General features: G+C 45.5%; 1 protein-coding gene across 1 annotated transcript in view; it reads left to right on the top strand.

Annotated features, from left to right (window-relative positions):
• Positions 1-17,427, top strand: part of LOC109921516 (sperm flagellar protein 2-like) — a 149,957-nt gene that overhangs the window by 70,848 nt on the left and 61,682 nt on the right. Inside the window, exons 20-23 of the mRNA XM_048594278.1 lie at positions 4,381-4,500; positions 7,014-7,112; positions 9,521-9,660; positions 10,186-10,313. Of these exons, the coding sequence (XP_048450235.1) occupies positions 4,381-4,500; positions 7,014-7,112; positions 9,521-9,660; positions 10,186-10,313 (487 nt within the window). The remainder of the gene's footprint in view (positions 1-4,380; positions 4,501-7,013; positions 7,113-9,520; positions 9,661-10,185; positions 10,314-17,427) is intronic.

Raw genomic sequence — 17,427 nt, 5'->3', positions numbered from 1 at the left:
TGATGCTGCTTGGCCTGCTGTGTTCATCCAGCCCTGCACCTTGTTGTCTCCTTACATGCCTCTGTCCTCAAGAAAATGAAATGCCATTTCCAAAATGAGTTTCAATTTAAAACATGTGATACACAAACAACAATATGACTTTACACTGTCTCAGCATTCCTTAAACTTCTAACATACTCTGACATTTTACACTTTGGACAATGCAACTGTGATTGCATCATCTCCTCCAATCATTGAAATCTTGCATGAATTTTGCAGGAAGTAACTCACCTCCTGACTCCCCAAAGCCTGTCCACCATCTCCAAGGCACAAGTCAGGAGTGTGATGGAATACTCCCCACTTGCCTGGATGGGTGCAGCCCCAACAACACTCAAGAAGCTTGACACCATCCAGGACAAAGCAGTCTGCTTGATTGGCATCACATCCGTGAACATTCACTCCCATCAGCAATGTGTACTATCTTTCAGCATTGTGAACCATCTACAAGTTGAACCACAGAAATTCACCAAAGATCCTTTATTGTCATGTACATTCAAAATAAAATGCAGTGAAGTGTGCACTGTCGCTCATACATAAGCGCCATTGACAATAAAATAAAGAATGATAACTTAAAGAGAGTCCTGGTATTTTTTAAAAAGGAGAAGGAATGCGAAGACATTTTTAAAATTCTTGTGCTTTTTTACATTTGCAGGCTGAAATGAGAAGGGACTTTTTGGCAACCAGTGTTTTAAAACAACTGCTGCATGTTTTCAAAAGCCCAGTCACCTCTCCCTTACAGCAAGCATTGTGTAAACAGCTGTTTGAACATAGCATCCAGGGATGTGCAGGCTAGGTGGATTAGCCATGGGAAATGCCGGGTTACTGGGATAGGGTAGCTTGCAGTTCAGAGGATTGGTGTGGATTCGATGGGCCAAATGACCTGCTTCCGCACTGTAGGGGTTTGACGCCAGTTCTCTGCTTAGAGAGACAGACAGAGGCAGGGGGAAACGTTGACAAGGAGCAATGGTAACCTTAGCATTGTGAGAATTGAACCCATGCTGTTGGTATCACTCTGTATTGCAGACTAGTCATCCAGCCAACTGAGCTAAATGACCTCCTGGCTCTGATCTGAACTTACTGTTGGAGTATAGATGAGTCTTTAAACTGCAGCCCATTCTGCTCAGGCAGCCAAAGGTTCATCCACTGTGATTTAATCCAGGGAGCCAGCAGGTTCCCCTCTGTAGCCAGTTACATTGGCTATTCACTGATTTTATTAATGTTGTTGGATGGTTTACACCTGGGCAGGACCGGGACTGATGTCCTTGGGGAGTACTTGGTAGAGTGGTTGGGGCGTGTTTAACCTAATAGTACTCGGTGCAAGAACAGGCAGGGAAATGCTACTGAAGGGAGCAGGGGAGGTGGTCTGAAAGTCATGTGTTTCAATGTGAGAAGTATAAGGCAAGGTGGATGAACTTAGAGCTTTGGTTAGTACTTGGAACCATGACAGAGACTTGTCTGAAAGAGGGACAGGACTAGCAGCTGGATGTCCCAGGATTTAGATGTTTCCGGTGTGATAGAAAGGGAAGTAAAAGGGCTGGGAGAGTTGCATTACTGGTATAGAAGTATCTCACAGCTGTACTGAGAGAAGATCAGAGGACTCGTGCAACAAGGCAATATGGGTGGAACTCAGGAATAGGAAAGGTGAAATCACAATGCTAGGGGTGTGCGGTAGGCTTCCCAACAGCCAGCAGAAGGTAGAGGAGAGAATAAGTATACAGATTTAGGAAAGATGTAAAAACAGCAGAGTTGTTGTAGTGGATGATTTTAACTTCCCCTATATTGACTGGGACTCACTACGTGCTAGGAGCTTGGATGGGGCAGAATTTGTAAGGACCTTTCAGGAGGGATTCTTAACACAAACTGTAAACCGTTCAACCAGGGAAGGGGTTATACTGGAACTAGTTTTGGGACATGAGCCCCACCAGGTGAGTGAAGTTCCAGTGGGGGAGCATTTCGGGAGTAGTGACCATAACACCGTGAGTTTTAAGATACTCATGGATAGGGATAACAGCAGTCCTTGGGCAAAGGTGTTAAACTGGGGTAAGGCGAACTACAACAATATTAGGCAGGAACTGGAGAGTGTTGATTGGAGGCGGCTGTTTGAGGGTAAATCCACATCAGGACATGGGGAGTATTTCACACAGCAGTTGATAAGAGTTCGGGACAGGCACATTCCTGTGAGATTGAAGGATAGGTATGGCAAGTTATGTGAACCTTGGATGACCAGAGGTGTTATGACCTTGGTCAAAAAGAAAAAGGAAGCATACGTAAGGTTAAGCAGGATGGGAACTGACAAAGCCATTGAAGTATATAAGGAAAAGTAGGTTTCAGCTTAAACAAGGAATTAAAAATGTAAAAGGGGTCATAAAAAGTCATTAGCAAACAGGATTAAGGAGAATCCCAAGGCTTCTTTTTATAGAGAAAGGGTTGGCCCACTCAAGGACAGAGGAGGGAATCTATTTGTGGAGCCAGAAGAGGTAGGTGAGGTCCTAAATGAATACTTATGTTGGTATTTGCCAAAGAGAAGAAATTGGTGGAAGATGATCTCAGGGAAGGAAGTGTTGAGTTTCTAAGGCAGGTTGCTATTAAGAAGTAAGAGGTGTTGTCCATCTTAAAAAAACATTAAGGTAGATAAGTCCCCGGGTCCCCGGGTCCCTATGGGATCTATCCCAGAATATTGAGGGAGGCAAGAGAACATTTTGCTGGAGCATTGACAGACAGCTTTGTATTGTCCTTGGCCACAGGTGAGGTCCCAGGGGACTGGAGAATAGCCAAAGTTGTCCCATTATTTAAGAAGGGTAGCAGGGATAATCCTGGAAATTACAGGCTTGGGAGCCTCACGCTGGTGGTAGGGAAATTATTGGAAAAGATTCTCAGGGACAAGATATATATGCATTTAGAAGCAAATGGACTTATTAGTGATAGACAGCATGGTTTTGTGTGGGGGAGGTCATGCCTGACTAACTTGATCAATTTTTTTGAGGAGGTGACGAAGATGACTGATGAGGGAAAAGCAGTTGATGTTGTCTATGTAGACTTCAGTAAAGCCTTTGACAAGGTCCTTCATGGCAGACTGGTACAAAAGGTGAAGTCACATGGTATTGGGGTGAGCTGGCAGGATGGATACAGAACTGGCTTAGTCATAGGAGACAGGGGGTACCTATGGAAGGTTGCTTTTCAGAATGGAGAGTGTGAGTAGTGATGTTCCATGGGGATCAGTGCTGGGACCTGTGCTGTTCTTGGCCTACATAAATGATTTGGAGGAAAACATAGCTGGTCTAATTAGTAAGTTTGTGGGTGATACAAAGATTGATGGAGTTGTGGATAGTGAGGAGGATTGTCAGAGGAAGCAGTGAGATATACCTCAGCTGAAGGCATGGGCAGAAAAATGGCAGATAGAGTTTAATCCGGACAAATGTGAGGTGATGCATTTTGGAAGGTCAAGTACAGGTGGAAATTATACAATGAATGGCAGAACCCTAAGAAGTGTTGATATGCAGAGAGATCTGGGTGTACATGTCCACAGATCACTGAAGGTGGCAGCGCAGGAAGATAAGGTAGTAATAAAAGGCCTATGGCATCCTTGCCTTCTTTGGAAGGGGTATTGAGTATAAGGATAGACAAGTTATGCTGCAGCTTTATAGAACTTTAGTTAGGCCACACTTGGAATATTGCACACAGTCCTGGTTACCACACTAACAGAAGGACGTGGATGCTTTGGAGAGGGTACAGAAAAGGTTTACCAGGATGTCGCCTAGTATGGGGGATTTTAGCTAGGAAGGAAGGTTGGAGAGACCGGATTTGTTTTCACTGGAACACAGGAGGTTGCGGGGTGACCTAATAGAAGTTTATTAGATTGAGAAGATGAGGCATTTTCCTAGCCTGGCGGGATCAATTACTAGGGGACACAGGTTCAAGGTGCGAAGGGGGAAGTTTAAAAGACATGTGTGAGGCATGTTTTTCACACAAAGGGTGGAGTGCCTGGAACGCACAGCCAGAGGAGGTGGTGGAGGCAGACACAATAGCAGCATTCAAGATAAACCTGGACAAATACATGAACAGGAAGGGAAAAGAGGGATACAGATCCTGTAAGTGAAGACGGTTTTAGTATAGAAGGGCAAAATGTGTCAGCGCAGGCTTAGAGGGCCAAAGGGCCTGTTCCTGTGCTGTATTGTTTTTTGCTCTCTGTTGTTCTTTGTCCTTCCTGTGTACAAATAGTTTGTCATATTTTGTGAAACGTCAGCCTTAGTGATGTTGTTTTAAATGCATCAGCCCATTCTGTGGCTGTGAAGAGATTCAGGATGGTGAGGAGCTAATGCTGTATATGGTCTAAATTCACAGAAGTGGTGCCAGAAAAACCTGTCGACTCCGAAATGCTTCCTTCCACGGCTCAGACCGAATCAACCCCTTCCCCTGTGACTCAGGAGAATATTTCAAAGGAAGGGAAACCCATGAAGAGTGGTAAGTCACGGGGTAGGGTATGGAGCCTGTACCTTTCAATAAAGATACGTGCTGGGAGGTCGCTCATATTCTTCAAACTCAGCCTCTGACTATTCACATCACTCAAAATATTTCAGTTATCCTCCCACTTATATCAAAAACAGGAGCAGGAGTAGGCCATTCAGCCCTTTGAGCCTGGTGTCCCATTTAGTATGATCATGTCTGATCATCCAACTCAGTCTCCTGTTCCCACTCTCTCCCCACACCCTTTGACCCATTTAACCCTGAGAACTATATCTAACTCCTTCTTAAAAACATTCAATATTTTGGCTTCAACCAGTTTCTGTGGCAGATAATCCCACAGGTTCGCCACCCATTGAGGAAAGACATTTCTCCTCGTTTTAGTCCTTAATGGCATACACTGTATCCTTAGACTGTGAGCCTTGGCTTTGGATTAGACTGTCATCTGGAACATCCTTGGTTGACAAACAGGAGGCTGCAAGATCATAGTGGGCCAGGCAGCATCTTCAGGACATCCTGAAGAAGAGTAATACCTGAAATGTTGACTGCTCCTTTCCTCCAGATACTGCCCGGCTTGCTGTGTTTTTCCAGCCTCCTGTTTGCCTACCTTGGATTCCAGCATCTGTAGGTTTTTTTGTCTCTATCTGGAACTCTTTCCTGTATTTAGTCTGTCTTACCCTGTTAGAATTTTATAGGTTTCTATGAGATCCCCTCATTCTTCTAAACTCCTGTGAATATAGTCCTAACCAATCCAGTTTCTCTTCATATGTCAGTCCTGCCATCCCAGGAATCAGTCTGGGAAACCTTTGTTGCATTCCCGTCATCTCCAGAACATCCTTCCTCAGGTAAGCGCTGGTGTACAAGGACACCAGTGCCTCATTTCACCTCCCCCTTTCCCACTCTATCCACATTTAGATAATAATCTGCCTTCCTGTTTTTGCAGTCAAAGTGGACAACCTTCCATTTATCCACATTTTATTTCATCTGCCATGCATTTGCTCATTCACTCAACGTGTTCAGTTCACATTGAAGCATTTCTGCATTCTCCTTACAGTTCACCCTCCCATCCAGCTGTGTATTGTCTATAAATTACATTGAGCTCCCTCATGTAAATCATTAATATTTGTTGTGAATTTGTGAACAGTTCTAATGCAACTTTCTGAGGGCTACTTGGATGAGTTGACTGTTCCCCATATTGATCATCACCTGCCACAGTTCCTCCAAGTCACTAAATCTATTGACCTTGGAAATCATTCGACACTCTGTAAGATTACCCTGAACCCTGTACATTGAATGGGCGATAGTGCATGCTATTACTGAACTGACTCATTTAAAGATCGCTGGGTTAAAATCCTGGAACTCCCTCCCTAACGGCTTTGTGTGTCTATCTGCACCAAATGGATGTTCCAGTTCACTCCTCATTTTAACAATCTCCATTTATTACCGAGTCTGTAAATCTGAAACCCTCCTCCTCTCTGATTCGAGGCCAAAGCATCCCACTTGATTGGCACCACATCCACAAGTATCCACTCCCTCCCCCACCCCCTCCCCCACCGACACTCAGTAACAGCAGTGTGTACTATCTACAAGATGCACTGCAGAAATTCACCAAAGATCCTCAGACAGCACCTTCCAAACTCACGACCACTTCCATCTAGAAGGACAAGGGCAGCAGATACATGGGAACACCACCCCCTGCAAGTTCCCCTCCAAGCCACTCACTGTCCTGTCTTGGAAATATATTGCCTTTCCTTCACTGTCACTGGGTCAAAATCCTGGAATTCCCTCCCTAAGGGGCATTGTGCATGTGAAATTAGCACATGGACTGCAGCGGTTCAAAAAGGCAGCTCACCCCCACCTTCTCAAGGGGCAACTAGGGACGGGGCAATAAATGCTGGGCCCAGCCAGAGACACCCAGATCCCAAGAACGAAGTTTTAAAAATTCACTTTCAGAAGATAATGTTTTGGAGTTCATTCTGGGGCTAGTTTGAGAGATGGTGTAAGCTGAGTAGTCAATGCCTGGGAGATCTGGATTCCTATCGGGAATTTCCCATTTCTGCATTTGTTCTCAACTCATTAAATGGAGATTGATTGTTATGAGTAATCAGTAACTCACATTAGACAGTCCTACCTTCAATGTCAATTAGGCCTATTGAATTCTGGCTTACTGTACAAAGATTTACTCAGACAAATAAACAACCAAGCAGCGAGAGTAGGACATTTGGTCCTTCGAGTCTCATCTGCCATTCATTAAGATCATGACTGATTTGATTGTAACCTCCCTTCAGGAATCCCTAGTTGACTGTTGCTCATGCTGCACACCACACCTCACCCTTAAAAATGCTCCATCTCTTTCCTCTTAAAATCTCTCTGACCTACTCTCCCTTGCTCTGTACCCTGCACTCTCCTCCCCTACATCACTTTCAGAAATCTCTGTTCTACTTCTTCATCTCTCACCCTACCATGGAATCCATGGAAAGTCCATCATTCTGAACCAGTTCTCTTGCCTGTAGATTCTGTGAGCGGACTCAGCTCGATTAAGATAAAGAGCAAGACGAATGTGTCCGCTCGTGACAAGAAACAGGAGAAATCGGGTTCTGTTACTCAGTCAGGTAAAAATGGTGGCTCCTCGTGGCATGAATACTGAATGTTCAAGGGAATCTGAAATAAAAACAGAAATTGCGGTGGATACTCAGTGGGTCAGGTATCCAACAGAGAGAGAAACAGAGGTAATGTTTCAGTGCAATGACACATTGCACGGGTATCAGAGCATTTTTTACTGACTACCATCAAAACACAGGCTTGTTTGTTTGGCAGCAATAATTCTGTAAGTATCACAGAGAATTTGCTGCAGGGGGATCAGGCCTGGGAATTAAATAGCCAAAGATACACGTCAAATCGAAAGGACAGGCAGATGGGCAGAAAAGGGGCAGGGATGCCTTGTTAATGAGAAACCAAATTAAATTGATAACAAGAAGCAATGTAGGATCGGAAGGCTTGGAATCTGTATGGGTAAAGTTGAGGAACTTCAAAGGAAGAAAGACCCTGTTTGGAGTTGTGTATCGGCATCCTAGTAGTATCAGGATTTGGGGAAGAAATTAAATCAGGAGATAGAAGAGGCACATAAGAAAGGTACTATTACAATACTCATGGGGCATTTCAATATACAGGTCGACTGAGGATATCAGGTTGTTAGCGGGTCCCAAGAAAAGGAATTTGTGGAGTGTCTACGAGATGGTTTTTTGGAGCAGTTTGTGGTGGAGCCCATTACGGAACAGGTAATTCTGGATTTGGTGATGTGCAATGAGGCAGACTTGATAAGCGAGTTTAAGGTGAAGGAACCTTTAGCGGGCAGTGATCATAATATGAAAGCATTCACCCTGCAGTTTAAGAGGGAGAAGCTGGAATCAGATGTTTCAGAGATAGTAGGAACTGCAGATGCTGGAGAATCTGAGATAACAAAGTGTAGAGCTGGATGAACACAGCAGGCCAAGCAGCATCAGAGGAGCAGGAAAGCTGAAGTTTCGGGCCTAGACCCTTCTTCAGAAAATTTTCTACCCTGCCACACCATGGGAGGCTGCAAGGGCACTACACCTAGCCGGGAGGCTGCTACTGGAGGCCTTTCATCATGGGGCAGCACGGTGGCTGAGTGGTTAGCAGTGCTGCGTCACAGCACCAGGGACCCAGGTTCAATTCCACCCTCAGGCGACTGTCTGTGTGGAGTTTGCACATTCTCCTCAGGACTAAGGTAAAAGTTCGTGGGCCGAAGGGCCTGTACTGTTCTATGTTCTATGTTCTAAATCTTAAGGTGGCTCAGTGGTTAGCACTGCTGCCTGATAGAGCTGGGAACCCAGGTTCGATTCTAACCTCGAGTGACTATCTGCATGGAGTTTGTACATTCTCCCCGTGTCTGTGTGTGTTTCCTCCAGGTGCTCCGCTTTCCTCCTACAGTCCAAAGATGTGCAGGTTAGGGTGGATTGGCCATGCTAAATTGCTCGTAGTGTTAAGGGATGTGTAGGAAAGGTGGATTAGCCATGGGAAATGCAAGGTTATGGAGATAGGATGGGGGGGTGGTGGTGAGTCTGGGTGGGCTGCTCTTCAGAGAGTCAGCATGGCCTTATAGGTGGATTAGCCATGAGAAATGGTCTTCAGAGGGGGCAATATGGTCACAATGGGCCAAATGGCCTGCTTCCACACAGTAGGGATTCTATGATTCGTGGGCTGAATGGCCTAATTCTGCTCTGATATCTTATGGTTCACACAATTGGTGCACAACTTAAGGAGCTCATGATGGTATTGATTTGTCATTGTGTTTTCTGTTAAATGTCAGCACAAAGAATTGATTTTAGAAATTCATTTCAGAAAGTTATTAAATAAATTGAGATTACTTTTGTCGGGAGATGTAGAGTATTGAGATTGTGATGTACCTGTTGATGTAACTGAGCTATGAGCAGTAGTGTGCTCAAGGAACAGCAGAGAGACGGCCCAGTCACTACCAGTGAGGGGTCGAGCTGCTCACTCACAACGAGAGGGACAACTTCCCAATCCAAACGAAGAGAGTGTAAATCGCACTTCAAAAGTCAAACCAAACCACAAAACAGTCCAGATGGCCTAAATGTGGAATTCACCAGATTTAAAATCTCCCCACCCTGGCCTCATCCCATGTCCAACCCTTGCTCTCATCCCTGCCTCCTTGACCTGACCCAACCTGTCCATCTTCTCTCCCACCTATCCGCCCCCTCTCACCTCACTGACCAATCCCCACCACTGCCTACCTGCACTCACCTATCACCATCCCACCCACCTTCCCCAGCCCCACCCCTCCTCTCTATTTATTTCGGAGCTCCCTTCCCCCTCCCCTATTTCTGAAGAAGGGTCTGGACCTGAAATGGCAGTTTTCCTGCTCCTCTGATGCTGCCTGGCCTGCTGTGTTCATCCAGCTCCATGCTGTGTTATCTCTGACTCCAGGATCGGCTGTACCTACTACCTCAAAGTTAACAGTCTCTCCTCTTTATTGCAGCTGTTGCTAAAGGCAAAAAGGGGAAAGGTAAGGTGGAGCCAAGCACACCAGAGCCAATCATTGCACCTGAACCACAGAGACCTCCACCTCCGAAACCAGGCTCAGACCAATGGGTTTACGTGGATGAACCTATTCCTCAGGTAAAAGAATACATGTACCGTCCCCATCAAATACTCGTGAAGCAGGGACTGCACGGGCTTAGATAGGGCGTAAAGCTCCCAGGACAGGGACAGCACAGGGTTAGATACAGAGTAAAACTCTCTCTATACTGTCCCCCCATCAAACACTCCCAGGACAGGGACAGCGCCGTCAGATACAGAGTAAAGCTCTCTCTACACTGTCATCATCAAATACTCCTGAGACAGGGGCTGTTCAGGGTTAGATACGGAGTAAATCTCTTTCTACATTGTCCCCCCCATCAAACACACCCAGGACAGGGACAGCACGGGGTTAAATACAGAGTAAAGGTTCCTCTATACTGTCCCCATCAAATACTCCTGAGACAGGGGCTGTTCAGGGTTAGATACAGAGTAAAGCCCCCTCTACACTGTTTCCCCCCCATCAAACGCTCTCAGGACAGGGACAGCACGGGGTTAGGTACAGAGTAAAGCTCCCTCTACACTGTCCCCCCCACTTTCCACACTCCTGACTGTGTTCTATTTCAGGAGGTTGCTGAATACCTGGCTGCCTATTGGACCAGTATTGAAAGCACATATGTCAACACCATCCAGAGTATGATGCAGGAGGAGCGACGTGAGCGGCACCGCATCATCCACTACCTGCACAAGATCAGGTGAGGGTCCGTATAGAGGCCATGCTGATCCTAACACTGACCAACAGAGACAGTAACCAACAGCCACACACATATGCACCAGCAACAGTGACAGCATTGTGGGCAACATTCAGGGTATTGGGACTGAGGAACAATCGCTCTGGAGAGATAGTACCAATATGATGGCCTGAATGGCTTTGTTGTGTGCTTGAAGCTTTTATTGATTGTGTTTACAGTACACTGCACCCCAACCAACCAAGAACATTCCACCATCAACATCCCAGGGGCCACTGTTGATCAGAAACAGAACTGAACTAATCTCCTGCCTTTTGAACAAGAATTAAAACACTCAGTATCCTCTGTGAGAAAAGATTCTCACATCACCTCTGTCTTATTGGGCAAATGCTTACATTGAAGTAATGATCCATCGTTGAAAAATGGGCAGGCATGTACTCATATGTGCAGGAGTTTGTGCCCTGAATATAAATAAGACCATAAGACATAGGAACAAAGTAGGCCATTCAGCCCATTGAGTTCACTGACCATTCAGTGAGATCATGACTGACCTGATCATCCTCACGGCCACTTCCCTGCCTTTTCCCCATCACCCTGATCCCCTTCATGATTAAAGATCTATCTCAGCTTTGAATATACTTAACGATCCATCCTTGACAGCCCCCTGGGGTAAACAATTCCACAGATTCACATCCCTCTGGGAGAAGGAGTTCCTCCTCATCCTCTGCCTTATATGTGCCATCCTAGCCTGAGACGATTCTACCTGAACCTAAACTCTCCCAAAAGGGGAATGAACCTCTCAGCGTTTTGGTCAGAACAACAGAAAGGTAATTTATTCTCTAAATGAAGAGGAACTTTACAATACTTCAGTGCAGAGGGATCTGGGTGTCCTTGTGCATGAATTGCAGAAAATTAGTGTGCAGGTCCAGCAGGTAATAAAGCAGACAAAGGGAATTTTGGCATTTGTTGCTAAAGGAATAGAATATAAAAAGTAGGGAAGTGTTGCTGCAATGGTACAAGTCTTTAGTGAGATCACACCTGGAGTACTGTGTACAGTTTTGGTCCCCTTTCTTGAGGAGGGATGTATTTGCACTGGAGGCAGTTCTGAGGTGGTTTATTAGGCTGATACTGGTTACTGTGCAGGGACTGTCTGATGAGGAGAGGTTGAGTAGGTTGGGCCTGTATTCATTGGATTTTGGATAAGTGGAGACCTTATTGAACATAAGAGCTAGAAACAGGAGTAGGCCATTCATCCCCTCGAACCTGCTTCACCATTCAATACGATCCTGCCTGCTCTCCATAACCTTTCAATCCAGGACTAATTAAAAATCTGTCTTCCTCCTCCTTAAATTTATTCAGTACCCCAGTAACTTTACTCTTGGCTAGTGAATTCCGCAAATTCACGACCCTTTGAGTGATATAATTTCTTCTTATTTCTGATTTAAATCTGCTACATCTTATCATAAAACTATGATCTGTCATTCTAGATTGCTCCACATGAAGAAAAATCCTTTTTACTTTGTCAATCATCTTATGTACTTCAATTCGATCCCCTCTCATTCTTCTAAACTTCAGAGAGTATTGCCCTAAATTGCTCAATCTCTCTTTATAAGACAGATCCCTCATCTCCAACAAAAGTGCCTCTTTCATTAGATAAAGGGCCCACAACTTTTCACAATATTCCAGCTGTAATCGACTACTGACTGAGATAGTTTCAGTGAGATCCTCTATTCCCTTTGAAATAAAGGCCAACATTCCATCTGCCTGCTGTATTATCTACTGAAGTTGGATTCTAGTATTTATCTGATTCATTGAAGAACACTTCCAACTGTTTCTGCACAACAGATTTCTACAGTATTTTCCCAGTTGAATAATATTTAGCCTTTTAATTCTTTGTGCCAAAGTGTATAATCTCTCATTTCCCTGCATTATATTCCATCTCCCCACTCTCAGAACCTGTTCATATCCCTCTGCAGACTCTGTGTCTCATCCTCACAACTTGCCTTTCCACCTATTTTTGTGTCATCTGCAAACTTGGTCATAGTACTTTCACTTTCCTCACCCAAGGCATTAGTATATTAATCATGGTCCCAGCACTGATCCCTGTGGCACTCTGAGTTACAAGTTATCATTCTGAAAATGTGCTTTTTATCCAAACTCTCAGCTTTCTGTTAGTTAGCGAATCCTCTATCCGTGTCAGTACACAACCCCAACAATATGGGTACTCGTTTTATTAAGTCACTTGACATGTGATACCTTATCAAAAACCTCTTGGAAACCCAAATTTATTAAATCTATTGGTTACCCTTTGTTTACTTGCATGATACCTCTTCAAAGAACTGTCTATATGGCGCTAATCAAGCGGCTGCTTTGTCCTGGATGGTGTCGAGCTTGTGTTGTTGGGGCTGACCCCATCCAGGCAAGTGGGGAGTATTCCATCACACTCCTGACTTGTGCCTTGTCGATGGTGGACAGGCTTTGGGGAGTCAGGAGGTGAGTTACACTCTGCAGTATTACTAGCCTCTGTAACCACTGTACTGGTCAGTGATGTCCTCATCCCTTTAGTGAATAAAAAAAACATTCAGTTAATGAATATAGCGGAACAGGAGGTCTGAAGTGTATTTATTTTAATGCAGCAATGTATAACAGGTACGACCGATGTGTTTTGAGCCTGGATTAGTACACGGAACTATGATGTTGTAGCCATTTCAGAAATGTGGCTGAGAGAAAGGCAGTACTGACAGCTCAATGTTCCCGGGTTTAGATGTTTCAGACGAGATAGAGATGGACTTGAAAGGGGTGGGGGATTTGTATTCCTGATTAAGGAGAATGTCAGCTGCACTAAGAGGAAATCTGAGGCCTCTGCAATAAGAAAGACATAATCACTATGATAGGGTTATACTATAGGCCTCCCAACAGCCAGTGGGAGATAAAAGAACAGATATATAGAACATAGAACATAGAACATTACAGCGCAGTACAGGCCCTTCGGCCCTCGATGTTGCGCCGACCTGTGAAACCTATCTGAAGCCCATCTAACCTAAACTATTCCATTATCATCCATATGTTTATCCAATGACCATTTAAATGCCCTTAAAGTGGGCGAGTCTACTATTTTTGCAGGCAGGGCATTCCACGCCCTTACTACTCTCTGAGTAAAGAACCTACCTCTGACATCTGTCCTATATCTATCACCCCTCAATTTAAAGCTATGTCCCCTCGTGCTAGCCATCACCATCCGAGGAAAAAGGCTCCCACTGTCCACCCTATCCAATCCTCTGATCATCTTGTATGTCTCTATTAAGTCATCTCTTAACCTTCTTCTCTCTAACAAAAACAGCCTCAAGTCCCTCAGCCTTTCCTCATAAGACCTTCCCTCCATACCAGGCAACATCCTGGTAAATCTCCTCTGCACTATTTCCAGTGCTTCCACATCCTTCCTATAATGCGGTGACCAGAACTGTACGCAATACTCCAAGTGCGGCCGCACCAGAGTTTTGTACAGCTGCAACATGACCTCATGGCTCCAAAACTCAATCCCTCTACCAATAAAACCTAACATACTGTACGCCTTCTTAACAACGCTATCAACCTGGGTGGCAACTTTCAGTGATCTATGCACATGGACACCGAGATCTCTCTGCTCATCCACACTACCAAGAATCTTACCATTAGCCCAGTACTCTGTATTCCTGTTACTCCTTCCAAAGTGAATCACCTCACACTTTTCCGCATTAAACTCCATTTGCCACCTCTCAGCCCAGCTCTGCAGCTTATCTATGTCCCTCTGTAACCTGCAACATCCTTCTGCACTATCCACAACTCCACCGACTTTGGTGTCATCCGCAAATTTACTAACCCATCCTTCTACGCCCTCATCCAGGTCATTTATAAAAATGACAAACAGCAGTGGCCCCAAAACAGATCCTTGAGGTACACCACTAGTAACTGAACTCCAGGATGAACATTTCCCATCAACCACCACCCTCTGTCTTCTTACAGCTAGCCAATTTCTGATCCAAACTGCTAAATCACCCTCAATCCCATGCCTCCGTATTTTCTGCAATAGCCTACCATGGGGAACCTTATCAAACGCTTTACTGAAATCCAAATACACCACATCAACCGCTTTACCCTCATCCACCTGTTTGGTCACCTTCTCGAAGAACTCAATAAGGTTTGTGAGGCACGACCTACCCTTCACAAAACCGTGTTGACTATCCCTAATCAAATTATTCCTTTCTAGATGATTATAAATCCTATCTCTTATAATCCTTTCCAACACTTTACCCACAACCGAAGTAAGGCTCACTGGTCTATAATTACCAGGGTTGTCTCTACTCCCCTTCTTGAACAAGGGGACAACATTTGCTAGTCTCCAGTCTTCTGGCACTATTCCTGAAGACAATGACGACATAAAGATCAAAGCCAAAGGCTCTGCAATCTCCTCTCTAGCTTCCCAGAGAATCCTAGGATAAATCCCATCCGGCCCAGGGGACTTATCTATTTTCACACCTTCCAGAATTGCTAACACCTCCTCCTTATGAACCTCAATCCCGTCTAGTCTAATAGACTGTATCTCAGTATTCTCCTCGACTACATTGTCTTTTTCCTGCGTGAATACTGACGAAAAATATTCATTTAGCACCTCTCCTATCTCTTCGGACTCCACGCACAACTTCCCACTACTGTCCTTGACCGGCCCCAATCTTACTCTAGTCATTCTTTTATTCCTGACATACCTATAGAAAGCTTTAGGGTTTTCCTTGATCCTACCTGCTAAAGACTTCTCATGTCCCCTCCTGGCTCTTCTTAGCTCTCTCTTTAGGTCCTTCCTGGCTAACTTGTAACTCTCAAGCGCCCTCACTGAGCCTTCACGCCTCATCTCTACATAAGCCTCCTTCTTCCTCTTGACAAGAAATTCAATTTCTTTAGTAAACCACGGTTCCCTCGCTCGACCACTTCCTCCCTGCCTGACAGGTACATACTTCTCAAGGACATGCAGTAGCTGTTCCTTGAACGAGCTCCACATTTCAATTGTGCCCAGCCCCTGCAGTTTCCTTCTCCATCCTATGCATCCTAAATCTTGCCTCATCGCCTCATAATTGCCTTTCCCCCAGCTATAACTCTTGCCCTGCGGTATATACCGATCCCTTTCCATCGCTAAAGTAAACGTAACCAAATTGTGGTCACTATCACCAAAGTGCTCTCCTACCTCCAAATCTAACACCTGGCCTGGTTCATTACCCAGTACCAAATCCAATGTGGCCTTGCCTCTTGTTGGCCTATCTACATACTGTGTCAGGAAACCCTCCTGCACACATTGGACAAAAACTGACCCATTTGAAGTACTCGAACTATAGCGTTTCCAGTCAATATTTGGAAAGTTAAAGTCCCCCATAACAACTACCCTGTTACTTTCGCTCCTATCCAGAATCATCTTTGCAATCTTTTCCTCGACATCTCTGGAACTTTTCGGAGGCCTATAGAAAACTCCCAACAGGGTGACCTCTCCTTTCCTGATTCTAACCTCAGCCCGTACTACCTCAGTAGACGAGTTGTCATCAAACATCCTTTCTGCCACCGTAATACTGTCCTTGACTAACAATGCCACACCTCCCCCTCTTTTACTACCTTCCCTGATCTTACTGAAACATCTAAACCCCGGAAGCTGCAACAACCATTCCTGTCCCTGCTCTATCCATGTCTCCGAAATGGCCACAACATCGAAGTCCCAGGTACCAACCCATGCTGCAAGTTCACCCACCTTATTCCGGATGCTCCTGGCATTGAAGTAGACACACTTCAAACCACCTTCCTGCCTGCCGGTACACTCCTGCAACCTTGAAACCTTATTTATGACCTCACTACTCTCAACCTCCTGTACACTGGAGCTACAATTCAGGTTCCCACCCCCCTGTTGAATTAGTTTAAACCATCCCGAAGAGCATTAGCAAATTTCCCCCCCAGGATATTGGTACCCCTCTGGTTCAGGTGTAGACCATCCCGTTTGTAGAGGTCCCACCTACCCCAGAATGAGCCCCAATTATCCAGGTATCTGAATCCCTCCCTCCTGCACCATCCCTGTAGCCACGTGTTCAACTGCTCTCTCTCCCTATTCCTCGCCTCGCTAGCACGTGGCACGGGTAACAAACCAGAGATAACAACTCTGTTTGTTCTAGCTCTAAGCTTCCACCCTAGCTCCTTGAATTTCTGCCTTACGTCCCCATCCCTTTTCCTACCTATGTCGTTGGTGCCTATGTGGACCACGACTTGGGGCTGCTCCCCCTCCCACTTAAGGATCCCGAAAACACGATCCGAGACATCACGGACCCTGGCACCTGGGAGGCAACACACCAACCGCGAGTCTCTCTCGTTCCCACAGAATCTCCTATCTGTCCCCCTAACTATGGAGTCCCCAATGACTAATGCTCTCCTTCTCTCCCCCCTTCCCTTCTGAGCAACAGGGACAGACTCTGTGCCAGAGACCTGTACCCCATGGCTTACCCCTGGTAAGTCATCCCCCCCAACAGTATCCAAAACGGTATACTTGTTTTTGAGGGGAATGGCCACAGGGGATCCCTGCACTGTCTGCCTGTTCCCTTTCCGTCCCCTGACTGTAACCCATCTACTTTTTGCCTGTACCTGACGTGTGACTACCTCCCCATAACTCCTCTCAATTACCCCCTCAGCCTCCCGAATGATCCGAAGTTCATCCAGCTCCAGCTCCAGTTCCCTAACACGGTTTCCGAGGAGCTGGAGTTGGGTGCACTTCCCGCAGATGAAGTCAGTGGGGACACTAGTGGTGACCCTTACCTCCCACATTCTACAGGAGGAGCATACAACTGCCCTAACATCCATTCCCACTGTTCTGAATTCCCAAACAGACAAATTAAAAAATATATATACTAGTAGCCTTACCAAATCAGCGCTCAGAACCTTTTTTTTCGGTTAGAGGAGGAGGATGGGTGGGAGACACTACCTAGGTAGTGTTTCAGGTAAAGCAACCGCCCAAATATATTACCTCACTTACTCCAAAAATGGAGTCACGCGAGGTAAGACTTTTATAACCGAAAAGCTCACCTTCCCAGGCTGCCCTCGCGCTTCCTCCCGGACTCCC

This window comes from Rhincodon typus, chromosome 3, assembly GCF_021869965.1.
Source record: "Rhincodon typus isolate 14 chromosome 3, sRhiTyp1.1, whole genome shotgun sequence".
NCBI classification, from domain to species: domain Eukaryota; kingdom Metazoa; phylum Chordata; class Chondrichthyes; order Orectolobiformes; family Rhincodontidae; genus Rhincodon; species Rhincodon typus.
The sequence above is the reverse complement of the archived record's forward strand: the minus strand, read 5'-3'. Positions and strand labels throughout refer to the sequence as shown.